General features: G+C 42.8%; 1 protein-coding gene across 13 annotated transcripts in view; it reads right to left on the minus strand.

The window, feature by feature from the left end:
• The window catches only part of PGBD1 (piggyBac transposable element derived 1), an 18,932-nt gene continuing 5,641 nt past the window's right edge, over positions 1-13,291 (minus strand). For 5 of the 13 annotated variants that reach the window (XM_082346857.1, XM_082346854.1, XM_082346849.1 and 2 more), the window contains 6 exons: positions 12,452-12,861; positions 10,933-11,089; positions 7,277-7,365; positions 5,631-5,760; positions 4,894-4,990; positions 1-1,759 (listed from right to left, as the gene is read on the minus strand). In XM_082346857.1, coding sequence (XP_082202983.1) covers positions 202-1,759; positions 4,894-4,990; positions 5,631-5,760; positions 7,277-7,365; positions 10,933-11,089; positions 12,452-12,847 — 2,427 coding nt within the window. In that variant the 5' untranslated portion in view covers positions 12,848-12,861 and the 3' untranslated portion in view covers positions 1-201. Of the gene's footprint in view, positions 1,760-2,245; positions 2,320-3,981; positions 4,161-4,893; positions 5,036-5,630; positions 5,761-7,276; positions 7,366-10,918; positions 11,090-12,451; positions 12,862-13,291 lie in introns of those variants that run through there. The other 8 variants (XM_082346861.1, XM_082346851.1, XM_082346850.1 and 5 more) reach the window with 8 other exon arrangements.

Consider the following 13,291-nt stretch of genomic DNA (forward strand, 5'->3'; position numbering starts at 1 on the left):
TTTCAACATTTTTACAGATCATTTTTAACATTGTTATAACAGTTTTTGAAACTCTACATAGATTTTTTAAAAGAAATATTAGTCATTTAATTAATAATTTCATTGTATACATACATCAGGTTTGCTTTGGGTACAATCTGATGTGTAGTTGTGATTTTTCTGTGTCTTACTAATGTCTACATTGTACCTGTTTTACCTGCCTTAATCTGACATATTTGCATTATGCGCCAAGTAGAAATGGGCAATATCTCTCCGAAAATCCCCGAGTTCTAGAGAAGCGCCTGGATTACAGGCTCTGTGCAGGTGCCATGCATTGCTCATGGCTAAATCAATCATGTAGCTCACCAAAACTGAGTACCATTTCTTGCCTCTTATTCTCACCCTATATTTGGAAATGATCTGTTCCATTTTAGCTACGCCTTCCCTGCATTCATCATACAGTTTCACTATGGAAGGTTGACTTATCTGAGGGATCTCCTTGTCATCGGCAAAACAACATATCTCATTGACTGGCTCTATGCCAACAGCGTTGGAGCACAGACTGATAATACCATCACCATGCCAACGACACAAAATTATCTCATCATTTTCTTCTACTCGGAAATCGAAATACCCCTTCTTCATTTTTTTCGTATGTTCTGCACTCATCAGGGGACATTTTTCAGTCCTGTTCTCACGAATTGTTCCTGTTGCCCTCACCCCTTTCTTCTTCAAGGCTGACATCAATTTGACACTTGTAAAGAAGCTATCAAAACACAGATGGTAGGGATATTGACCTCTCTCTAAAAGAACATCAGCAAAATTCATCACTAGATTTCCACCTAAACCAAGATCAAGATCTTTACCTGCCATCATAGTTGACTCTTCTTGATAGGGCTCAAACCAAACCAGATAACCCTGTGTGGTTGTACCACACCAGACTTTATAGCCAATTCTAATAGGTTTCCCATTCAGGAATTGGTCACTATCAAAGCACTCACACATTGTCTTATCAAAACAATAGTATTCTTCGAGGGGAGCATACAGGAGAAAATTTTTATTCATTTGCTTTATGAGAGGCCTCAATTTTGTAAACTTATCATTTTGATCTAGGTGGCTATTATCTGCAAAATGCAGGTATGAGAAAATCAATTCAAACCTGTCCCTTCTGATTGCATCTCTAACCAGGTTCTGATCGGCATCAGACATTTCCCAATACATTCCCCTTCTGGGACGCCTCACAAGGCCACTCAAAAGCAGGACACCAAGCACACACCTCATTTCCTGAACTGTGACTTCCAAGTTGACATTTTTCTGAGAAGCATAATTATTGGTTTCCCTGACAATCAAGTTGAATGTTTCATCATCAAAAAATAACTCAAAGAGCTCCACTGGGTTCAACTTTTCACTCTTGAGATTCAAAAGTCCAGAATCCAGTGCTGACCAGCTTGGAAAGTTGGGTTTAATGTCTCTTTTGGTCCAGTGCTTCTCTGGGACGCTTGACACCTTTGGTCTTTTTGGAGCAGGCTGAGTCTCAGGCTCGTCATCCTCTTCCACATCTGAATCACCAGAAAATGTGAGGCCTTGGAGCAGTTCACTCACTCGAGCTTTGTCTTTTTTTCTCCCTTTTCGGGTAATGTCTCCTGCAGCGTATTCCAGGGATGAGATGTGCATCCGAGTCCACATGTCAGCAGGGTGACGGTCCTTCAGAGTGTTCCAATGTGCAACTGTCCTTTCAGCAGGAACAGGGGTACTACAAGGGGCCTGGGGTACACAATCTCTGGGAAAGAAAAAAGAACGTATGCTATAAAAATTCTCAGTCTTATTCACTGGTACAGGATAAATCCATGACGCCTAAGGATTCTTTTGTGGGGAATACTTCCTTCTCACTCCTCATGTTTCCATGGGGAGGGCTTTGGCCAGACTGAACATTTCTGGCCTCTTCCCACTTCCCACTCACTCCTCATGACTTAACTAATTGTTGAATCTGGGAGAAAGAACTGGGCTGTCCTCTTTAGAAGGAAGTTGCAGACATTCCATGTTCCTTTTTCTCCCAAGATGGATCAGGAAGGCCTATGGGGGGTGGGGGGAGGGTCTGCTGTCACTATGCGGCCACTTAGCTCTGCCTCTGAGCGGCTTTATCAGTCTAGCTTCTGTCAGTCATAAAGCAGAGGTTTCCAGAATCATCTGTTTTACTCCTGTGTCTCTATCAGTTGGTTCTGAATTTGGACAAGGAAATGGGTTGTTATTTACTGAGCCCCCTCACCTCTCACAGAATTTCTGAACATGGAACAATTTAGCCTCCCCTTGTTCTGCATTCATCTGGTGGACGCACTGTTTCTGCGGTGAAACAAAAGAGAAACTCAAACTTATTGCCCTTGGACTGATTTTTATGCAGTTTTCAAGGAACTAGGCTGAAGTTACTAAGATGGAAAGTATTATTTTACACAAACTTCTTTAATTCTAGAAATGTGCATTTCATTTACAAATGTCCTGTTGGTAAATTAAATTAGACTAATTTAAGAAGACATAAGGGAGGAAACAGCAGTGAAAAGAGTATGTTGTAATATAATTTACACTATATATATTTATTTGTTTGCTTAGAGCATTTATCATCCTGGGTGTCTTTAATGTCTGCGTGTATGATCCATTCGGTAGATCCATCTTAGAGTTCCCTGACATCTTCAACTTCAGGGACCCTCCTTGAATCCTGTCACTACACTGAACTTTCCACTGGTGAAAACTAAACTCCAAGAGTTCACTCTGTAGCCCCAATTTCTTTTCACTCTAGCCTCCTCACACTCTTGTCCCACAATACCTGTTCTTCCTTCTCACTCTGACTCCTCCATTTCCTCCTGCGTTTACCTACCTTCCTATTCTGTCTAGACCTCGTGATCCATCATCACCTTAGTCCTTCTCTTGCCAGGATCACCAATCAATCACCCTGCCCCAGTGTCCTTCTGTAGTGGTGGACCAGCAAAATTCAGCACCAGATCAACCCTATCCTTAGTCTTCTCTGTTCCTAACCCAGGAGTGAATAGTGCCAGAGAAATCAAACAACTAGGTAGACTGACACTGCTAAATATGATGGTCTCCAAAACTCAGCTAGTTACTCAACACTGCCCAGAAATCCTTCTCATGTCCTCTCGTTCCTTTCTTCCCTGTTCCCCACAGCAGGTGTTTCATCACTCTTCATCACTCTTCTCAAATCTACCAGTCTATCTCCAAACATGACTTCTTTTCCTACTCCAAAGAGGACCCAGAATTTTTCAAGCAGAAACTTGCTCTTTAAAATGATCCTCTGGGACGTCCCTAGTGGTCCAGCGGTTAAGACTCTGCGGTCCCAGCGCAGGGGGCCCGGGTTCGATCGCTGGTCAGGGAACTAGATCCCGCATGCTGTAACTAAAAGATCCTGCATGCCGCAGCTAAGACCCAGCGCAGCTAAATAAGTAAATAATAAATAAATAAAACAATAAAATGATCTTCTATGGCTCCTGTGACTCTCCTCTCCTAGTTCTTCTCCTATCCTCTCTAGGCATTTGCATTTTCTTTCTCTGCCTCTCTCTGATCCACCTCCTCTTTAGCTGGTAAATTCCTGCTTACTCATCAGGGCTTGTTTCAAATGTTACCTCTTCTGGGAGGTCTTCTCCAGTATCCAGATCTCTGTTGAGTCCTCTCCTGCATGCTCTATCATAGCTACAGGGCACGTCATCATACTGCATTGTGTTCTGTGTTTTCTCATCTACTGTACCCTCATGTGACTTATTGAAGGTAGGGTCTCTGTATTACACATGACTGAATATGAGTGGTAAAATGCTTGCTGAATGAGTGGGGAGGTTGCTGAGGGCATGGGGGCGGGTACACTCAGTCTTTGACATCATGGTGGAGCACCAAACCTAGAACATCCTACCCCTTCAGACTTCTTGTCACGTGAAACAGTAAGCTATCTTGATTCTTGGAGGCACTGTGAGTGACGGTTTCAGTTACCTGATGTAAACGTACCTGACAGACACAACAGCAGGTTCCTATTCTCCAGTTATAACTCTGAGCTAAGTCAGAGTGTTCTCTCTCTTACTTTAGTGCAGCTTGGCTCAGACTTTACCAGCTTTATGAAAGATCTTACTTCTCTTCTTAGGCTTCAGGACATTTCTCTTTTAACTGAGATTTAGCTCCCTGTTTCCCTAAGATGAACAAATGTCAATAAGGAGAATCCTCATCCCCGGCCCTACTCTTCAGTGTAATTATCGCACGCTGTTTCCTTTTTCTTCTCTTCTCACGTCTCCAAGGAGTTAATGGCCTCACCAGAACCCAACCTTTGCTCATGATCCGGTCCCTCTCTTTCTGCTTTAGGAGCACCTATGCTAGACATTCATTCCACAGCCACCACTCATTAAGCACCCACTACTATCCTTAATTTGTCCCTTCGTCATCAGCTACTCTCCTTTTAATTCTTACTCAGGATTCTCCTAATGGAGGTCGAAGATACCCTACCTGTCTTCCCTAAGTCCTCTTCCAGGTCTGATGATATTTCTTTCTTAACCATCATGGCAACAAACCTTACCTGCAGCCCTCACTCTCTTGTCTAAATCCTCTGCTTCTCTATCTTCTTCTCTTTCTGGCTTCAGTATCTGTAGCCCCACAACATAAGGGAGCCAGGGGAAGAGTGATCAGGCAAGGTAAACTAAGTCAGAGGATTCTTGGAGGCAACTGTGTACCAACTGAAAGTTTTGTATAATTATGATATACTGGCAGGTCACCTCCTTGGCGTGGGACCCCCTATGATCACAGAAATGAGTGTTACTCTTTCTGTATTATTCCAGGGAAGCAGGCTTTTACCAACTTGTTTCTCCGGTTTCATTTCAATTTCTTCTTACATCTGTAGGATTTGTTCTACTTAGGACCATGGACACTCACCTGTTGGGTATTCCTGAGACCTCAGCACCTCGTTCCATTTCTTCAGAAGTTTCTTGCTTTGTGTTAAACAATCCATCTTTAGTTACAACTTCTTCAGCTAAAATAATATGTTAATGATTTAAATGTCATTTGTTGCCTGAATCTAGAAAAAACAATCTCTAGGGTAAGGAATAGGATGTTCCAAATTAAAACAAACAAAAAATCAACAGGTGTACCAGGAGTGCAGTCACAACAGTCCTAAAAATGTGGCAGAGTATAGGAAGATAATAAGAAAGGTCAATTTGCAGGGGAGAGTATCTAACAGGGCAAAGCATATTTAAAGAAAATTACACATAGACAGTAGTGTTCACAGAGAGTGAAGAGAACGTCCTCTGAGGTAAAGAAGAGATCAGGCAGGGTGTTTGTGGAACTTTCAGATATTAAGGGATGTCTGAAGATGACAAATTATATGGGACCCTTGAAAAGGGAAGAAAAAAGGGAGCAGAGGAGGAGATGTTGAGGGAATCATGATCAGAGAAGATAACAGCAAGAATCAGTAGTGATTAGCAACAGAAGAAGATAAGGGGATTGGGAGGGATTCAAACTGGCAGGGGCTGAGAGAAGTGTGGAGGCAGAGGCCCGAAGAAGGGGAAGGAAGGGTGAGGGCATGTAGGAAATGTGGGTTCACAAGGGCCGAGTCAGGGTTAATGATGGGAAAGGTGAGCACAGCTGGGGACCAGCCAGAGGCCTGTCCTTACCCATCAGACTGATGTTTGTAACCTTCTCCTGAGCCGAGTTTCCATAAATGTTCCTCTGGGCCAGACTCAGATGTGGCCACTCCTCTGGGACAAGGGCCTGGGCTGCTGCTTCCTCAGTCTTCACTGATGTCTAAAAAGGCAAAAAATGGCCTCTCAGTCTTCACTGTGGTAAGGATAAGGGGTCCAGGTGTGAAGGGTGTTGAATACCACACTGCAGACCAGTCGTACCAAGCCAACCAGCAGGGCCCTGCTCTCTCCGAAGGTCTAAGGGACGACTGTCCTGCCTCTCTCCCAGCTTCTGGGGGTTGTCAGCAATCCTGAGTTTTCCTTGGCTGGTAGATGCATCACTCCAGTCTCTGCCTCTGCCCTCACATGGCCTTCTCCCTGTGTGTCTCCCTGTCTTCACAAGGCCTTCTTATAAGGACATCGACCGTTGGATGCTGGGCCCACCCTCCTCCAGTAGGACCTCATCTTAACTTGATTACATCTACAAAGAATCTATTTCCAAATCAGATCACAGTCATAGGTACCTGGGGTTAGGACTTCAATATATCTTTTCGGGACACAATACAAGCCATAACTTCATCTTAGCTCTACTTCAATTAATGTTATTTTTCTCTTTCTCTGGCTGGTCTTTCATTATTTGACTCAATGCTAGTTTCATTCTACTGTCCACCCACATCTCTGCCCTTTCGTTTTCCTAGCCTTTTGATCTTCTTATTCCTCCTTAATTCAAACCTAATGATTACACATCAGTGCAAACGTTTAACTACTTTGTTATTTCTTGGTGTGATCATGTCCAAACATTTGCATTTTTGAAATACTTTTTTTTTAATAAATTGCTTTTTGTTTCTCCATTATATAGCATTTTAGATAATTATATTGATTTAAATATACATATAGGTAAGTTTTACTTGCTATACATTTCTTTTCAGGAAGGTGAAGTATTTGTTAAGAACAGGAGGCACTAGGTCTGATAGGATTAAGAATGAATTAAAAGTCACAGAGTGAGGAAAGGACTCCATGAAGACCCTGTTCTTGAGGAAACTGACTCAGCAGCAGAGGACTTAAATAGGAGACTTAAATATTTTTTAACTAAATGACTAGGAAAATGATTGGACCACTAAGAGAATAAGGGGGAAAAAAAACCAAGAGTCTATTCTGTGAAGAAGATGTGAAGTTTTGCCTTGGATACACAGAATTTCCATTATCATCACCAAATATTAATTGGGTATGTGCAGAACACTGGGACTATAAAGTAATATGAGGAAGAGTACTGCTTCTCAGACTGGGGAGAGAAACCAGAGACCCCCTCAAAAGATAACACATCAGTCACTGAGCATCAAATGAGTAGAGGCACGTTCTGAAACCAAGGGCCTAACTCTGCCCCTTATTCTCATACCTTGAGATTTGGATGTGCCTCCTGCATACGGTATGGAATGAGGCCACTGCATGTAATCTATGTGAGCTCCCTGGATGAGGCACAAATGGTCTGTGATATTCTGTGACAAGGTGAAGGCAGAGGGACTGTGCCACCTGAAAGGCTCCCAGGGTGAGCAGTGTGAGCCAAGAGAAGGGCAAGGGATAGGTGGTCGAGGGAAGGAGGGCTGCTACTGAGGTTCGCATAGCCCGGGCAGCCTGCTCACCTGGGATCTCGCTGAGTTAGACCCCGGTACTGCTGCCTGGTCTCTGGGATTCTCTTCCTGGCGAGGGGCTGGTCCCTGGGGAGCGGGCCCTGTGGAAGGAGGAGACAAGAGTCCTGAATGAAACACAGTGGCTTTTAGGAGAGAGCCCTTTGTGGGGGACCCAGGCCCCAAATCTTCTTATGTTTGTTAAACATCCAGGAACTAAGATACAGATCTTACACTAGAACATCATATCTGCTTTCATTCTGTCAGAATTCTAAAATTCTAAAACTTTAGGGTCCCTACCCACAAAATAAGTGGTGTTTATGAACTCATGAGGTGGTCTACAGTGATGCACTTTCACATTCATAAAGAAAAATTAGAAATTATTGATGAAAATAAAGAGAGGGAAGGCAGAACTTGGTGATAAAGGAAACATTAACCAGAGAACGAAGAAGAAAAGAAGTGGAGAACAGAGAGATAAGGCAAAGGGGAAACAGGAAAGCAGATAAGAGGAAGATGAAAAGAGAAAATAAAGATACAAAAAATAGAGTTGATAATGGGGGAGGCAACGTATGGGGGGAGGCAGGGGGTAGATGAGAAATCTCTGTACCTTTCTTCCAATTTTGCTTAACATAAAACTGCTCTAAAAAAATAGTCATACATGTACACCTGAAACTAACACAACACTGTAAGTCAACTGTACATCTGTAAAAAAAGTCACACACACACAAAAATAGTCATACATACATACATAGAAGAGATGCTAACCGTGAGCTAGGAGAACATTTGAGAATCTGCCACACTGGAAACTGTAACAATAATTCAGACAGTCATAATGATTGCAAGGTGCCAGGCACTGCACTGTTACTTAAAAAGATTCTTTCCAATTCCTTATCTGTACAATGGGGAGAACACAGTCTACTTTACAAGGTTAATGAAGATTGAGGTAACATAAAAACTCTCTGTAAAAGCCCTCTGTAAATTGTAAGACCCCACACAAGGTAATGTATCATTATTTTTCAAGATGGCAACAATATAAGGAGCCCAAAATCACTAAATGAAGAGCACAGGGGATAATTCTAACCCAAAATATAACATAGAACATAGTACCCCTCTTCCTTGCTCCAGACACAGTGGATCACTGTGGAATCTTTTTGTTGCTGTTGTTTCATATGTAGAGCAAATAAGCCTTGCTAGGAAAATAAAATAGCCTTGCCCCTGATTCACTGTTACTACCTTACCTCCCCACAATGCATATATGCCAAACAACCAACAGCTTAAAAAGCACAGTGTAAAGCAGGTCTGCTGTCAGAGAAAGGGCTAAGCTGAGGAGGGGCAGGATGGAAAGAGAGAATGGAAGGGGGCAAAGGTATAATGCAGTGAGGAAAGAGATCAACAGCAATGGGAAATTTGAGAGAGCAAAGGTCAGATCAGACTCTGTGTTTGCCTCTTATAATCCTCCTGAGGTGCAAAAGCATTAGGGTTAAGCCTGGGAAGAAGGCAGAGGAATGTTTTCAAACATATTAAAGTTCACTACAAATACCACACTGATCTGTTGCTCTATATCTCTGCCAAAGACAGAACAAGAGAAAATGGGCTTAAGCTGCAATGAATAAAATGATCTCAAGGTCTTTTCTACTTCTCCATCAACATATCGAAAATTTAACAATGTGTCTGACCCTAAGAATCAATCACATTTGAGCATTAAGAGACTGGCAAAAATAAAGTACTCAATAGTTTTCATTTTAAATCTAGTATTCCATGACAGGTGAGAATGAAATACTATATACACACAAATAACACAGTCACTGTAAATCATATTTTTGACTTTAAAAAAAGGCTTCAATGGCACCCAACTTTTTAATGATAAAGTCCAAACCTCCTGGTTTGAATTTAAACACCCCATAAAATGGCCCCAACTGACCTTCCCATTCCCCCCACCCACTCTTTCCCCTAAACAAACCCCACCCTCCTGTCATGCTGGTTGACTTATTACCCATTGAAAATACTAGCAGGAGAGGAGGGAATGCAGGTAGCCTGGGAAATTGATCTTCAGTTCATTTGGTCGCAGGTATCCTGGAGAAATGTGCTTGGGTTATGACTAGTGGGCAGGGAGGCCCTTAGCCAGAGTCTCCAGAATATTTGGGAGGGCCTAAGAAGGTATAAAAAGCCCTTGAGAATGACAGGGTGTGCTTCCTAAAGGACCACAGAGCATCCTGATTACACACACCACAGCAGTGGCGCATCGCACGGGGACCTAGAGAACCGAAGAAGCCCCCCCTCCGCCCAGTAGATGCTGCTGGAGTCCAGTTCTGTGAGCCAGCTCATGCTCACACAAAAGAATCTTATATCCTATGACCGCTGTTATCTTTCTGTCAATTACCATCACCATTCTGACAAGTACCTCCATTCTTCATTACCCCTCCCCCTCCACAGTCAAAATGCGATGAAACTGATTTCAGCAGATGCATGTTCATCATCTCACAGGTAGATGGGAATGCGCACCCTATGCCTGCTCCACTGCAAATCCTCTCATCTATCAAGGCTCAACGCAGGCTCATGCCTCCAGGCATGCTTTCCCAACCCCAGGGCCGTAAGGCTCCCTACCACCTCTAAACTTCTTCACGTAAAACATTTGGGCTTCATGTCATGGTGGTTTTTAATAAGCAAAGAAATAAGAACTATCAGTCAAGTAAGTAGGGAAATATCAAGTTCTGTTTATGCTCCAATGGGTAAATATCACAAGTAATCTGAGCCTCATACATTTTCTTTTATCTCCCTTGAATGTTCTCATATCATTTATTATATGAACCATTTATTTTGTACTTAATATCAAAATATCAATATTCACAGATCACCAATGTGGTGACTGTAAACCAATGTGGTAAATCATGAAGTTGTGTGCATCATTTTGTACGCCTTTTCCAGGGAAGAGAGTTAATCCTTTTCAATAAATTCTGGGGGAAAATGATAGCATCCCTCACCACAAAGGTTAAAAAACATTGCACTACGGAGTTCTGAGGTCTCCTTTTTGAACGATCTGTATGCTTCTGTGTGTTCTCAAGCCATCTGCAAACTGCAGGCCGCAGACTTTGCCTTCTTTGCATGGCCTATCCTACTGCACACAGCTGAAATGTAACCAGTAGCTGGGATGGATACGGAAAGTGAGAGAGCCGTGCACACAGGAGGGTACACTCCAAGTGCAGGAAGGAGAGAACCTGTTTAAACCCAAAGCTGTATGTAAATTACTGAAAGATTAGAGGCAGGGAGGCTACTGAAGAAAATGTTACCATGGGAAAAAGACAAATTTATGGAAAGCTACCAAGTAAATATTTAAAATATTCACAAATGTAGAATTAGAAATGTGGAATAGAGATATATAGTAAAGAGAGAATCTTGGTCAGAAGGTCACGTGACTTAACTCTGCCTCTGGTCAAGTCACTTAAACTCTGAGTTTTGGTTTTCCTAACTATTAAGGGTGTTGGATGAGATCTTAGACTTCTAACATTTTACAATTCCAAATGTTTTTAAAAGTTTGCTTAGGTATAGGGCTAACAAAAAAACAAACAAACAAACAAAAAACCCACAGATAAACAAGCTTTTACTTAGAAGGCCATGCACCTGCCAGCGGCCTGCTCCCAGTGTCCTTACTAAACTCACCCTCCGGCACTCACCACTCACTTCTTGGGCGACCTCTTGGCTGGGCTCTGGGGGCTCACACTTCAAGGTGGTTACCCCAGGCAGTAGCTGGGGCCTCTGACACTCCAAAGAGGTTCCTTGATATTCTGTCACCGGTAGGTGCATGTCCTGTCCCTGACTGTAGACAGAAACCTGGGGACAAAAGGTTCACTTTGAAAAGGCATCCTGGGGTGGGAGGGAGACGCAAGAGAGAGGAGATGTGGGGATATATGTATACATATAGCTGATTCACTTTGTTATACAGCAGCAACTAACCCAACATTGAAAAGCAATTATACTCCAATAAAGATGTTAAAAAAGAAAAGAAAAGAAAAGGCATCCTGGTGGGAACTGGACCGAACAACAGTTAGGGATATCCTCAAGGGAACACCAGACAAGCCCCATTTAATCCTTAAGCAGCAGCAAGTAAGACAGAGTAGCAAGACAGAGACATTCACTCATTTGGCAAATATGGACTGAATGCCTACTAAAAGCCAGGCTCTGTTCTACATGCTGGGGATATAGTGGCAAAGAAGAGACACAAGACAGGCAAAGATCCCTGCCTAGAAAAACAAAACAAAAACCCAGATGGATGCTTAACTAGTGGGTGGAAGTTCAATGAGAAATAGGATATGTACACTGTCTCAAAATGCTTCCCACAAATTTCTTATTAATTACAAAGGGGAAAATGGTAACTTTATAGTAGAGAAATCTGACAGATACCACCTTAACCTCATCAGTAATGGGACAATCCATCACCATGTGCCTCCTGATGTGATGCACTGAGGAGACCACAATGTCACTTCCGTGGTATTCTAGCCAAAATGCACAACCTGGGTCTTATCATGAGAAAATACAAGGCAAACCCAAATTGAGGGGCATTCCAAAAAATAACTGGTCTGTACTCTTCAAAAATGTCATTGTTATGACAAAGGAAGACTGAACAACCTTTCCAGATCTAAGAGGACTGAAGAGATGGCAACTAAATGTAATGTGTGATGCTGGACTGTATCCTGGATTGGGGCAAAATTGTCATAAAGAATACTACTGGGTTATCATGGATGTATCTAAACAAGTACTACTGTTGAGGTGATAGTATCATAAAAATTTTAATTTCCCAAAACTTGATAATATGTATTCTGGTTATACAAGAGAATATCTTTCTTCTTCAGAAATACACACTGAAGTGTTTAGAGATAAAGGGGTATGGTATCCCCAACTAACTCCAATCTCAAATGGTTCAAGGAAAAAAATGTGTGAGCCTGTGTGTGTGTGTACACACATATATGTACATATACAGAGAGTGAGAGAGGGAGCACGTGCTCACACACGAGAGGGGCACATCCTGTAACAAATGTTAACAACTGGTGAATCTGGGTGAAGAGTACACAGTAGTTCTCTGTACTACTCTCCCCAAACTTCTATAAATTGTAAATTACTTCAAAGTAAAAAGTTAAAACTTAACAAATGTTCGCCATTACTCCTCCCAGGCCACCACACACATTCTCTTCCCACCTGCTGTCCTGAGCCTCCTGTGTCTTTCTCTAGATTCTCCAGCACTGTCACTGCATCCTCCCCGCTCTCCAGAGGATACGCCTGCACCCAGGCCTGGAGCTCCTCAGGCAGGATGGTCAGGAACTGCTCCAGCACCAGCAGCTCCAGGATCCGCTCCTTGGTGTGGGTCTCCGGCCGCAGCCATTGATGGCAAAGTTCTTGGAGCTGGGCCAGAGCCTCCCGGGGCCCGGTTACCTCCTGGTAGCAGAACCGCCGGAAGCGCAGGCGGCAAAGCTCCAGAGTGTGGGAGCTGCTCTCCTGTGAGCTGCACATCTGCTCCCATGTGGGATCTTCCTCCTTCACTTTCACAAGGCTGTCTCCATTCTCAGGAGCGGGGCCTGGCGAAGCTTCATCCATGTTGACCTTAAAGGCTAGAAAAAGGTTCACTTAGCTGAGGTCTATGCTCCAGAAATGTTTTTCCAAATGTACATCTGAAGCATAAGAATTGATCAGTAACATAAAAATTATAAGAGCTTCAAAACTCTATGTAACATACTTATATTTTTGTCCCCACTCTACGTGATGCTCAGAAACTGAGCCTGCTTGCCAATATCAGTGAAATTAATCAGAAGTCTACCTTGAATCCTAAGGGAGTTGAGCCCAGAGGTAAGGGATGTAAGGTAGGGATACCAGGGAAGAAGCGTTAACAATAAGAATGCTTGAGCAGCTTATACTTTAGATGGAGGGAAGGGATAATTTGATCCATGGAGGAGCCAGACGGCTGCCTTTATGGACAGATTAATATACTCTTAAAGTTCATCTATCTCTGTATATTTCTCACGGAATACTCCACCTTAAATG

Source organism: Balaenoptera borealis (genome assembly GCF_965194805.1).
Source record: "Balaenoptera borealis genome assembly, chromosome: 12".
Taxonomy (NCBI): domain Eukaryota; kingdom Metazoa; phylum Chordata; class Mammalia; order Artiodactyla; family Balaenopteridae; genus Balaenoptera; species Balaenoptera borealis.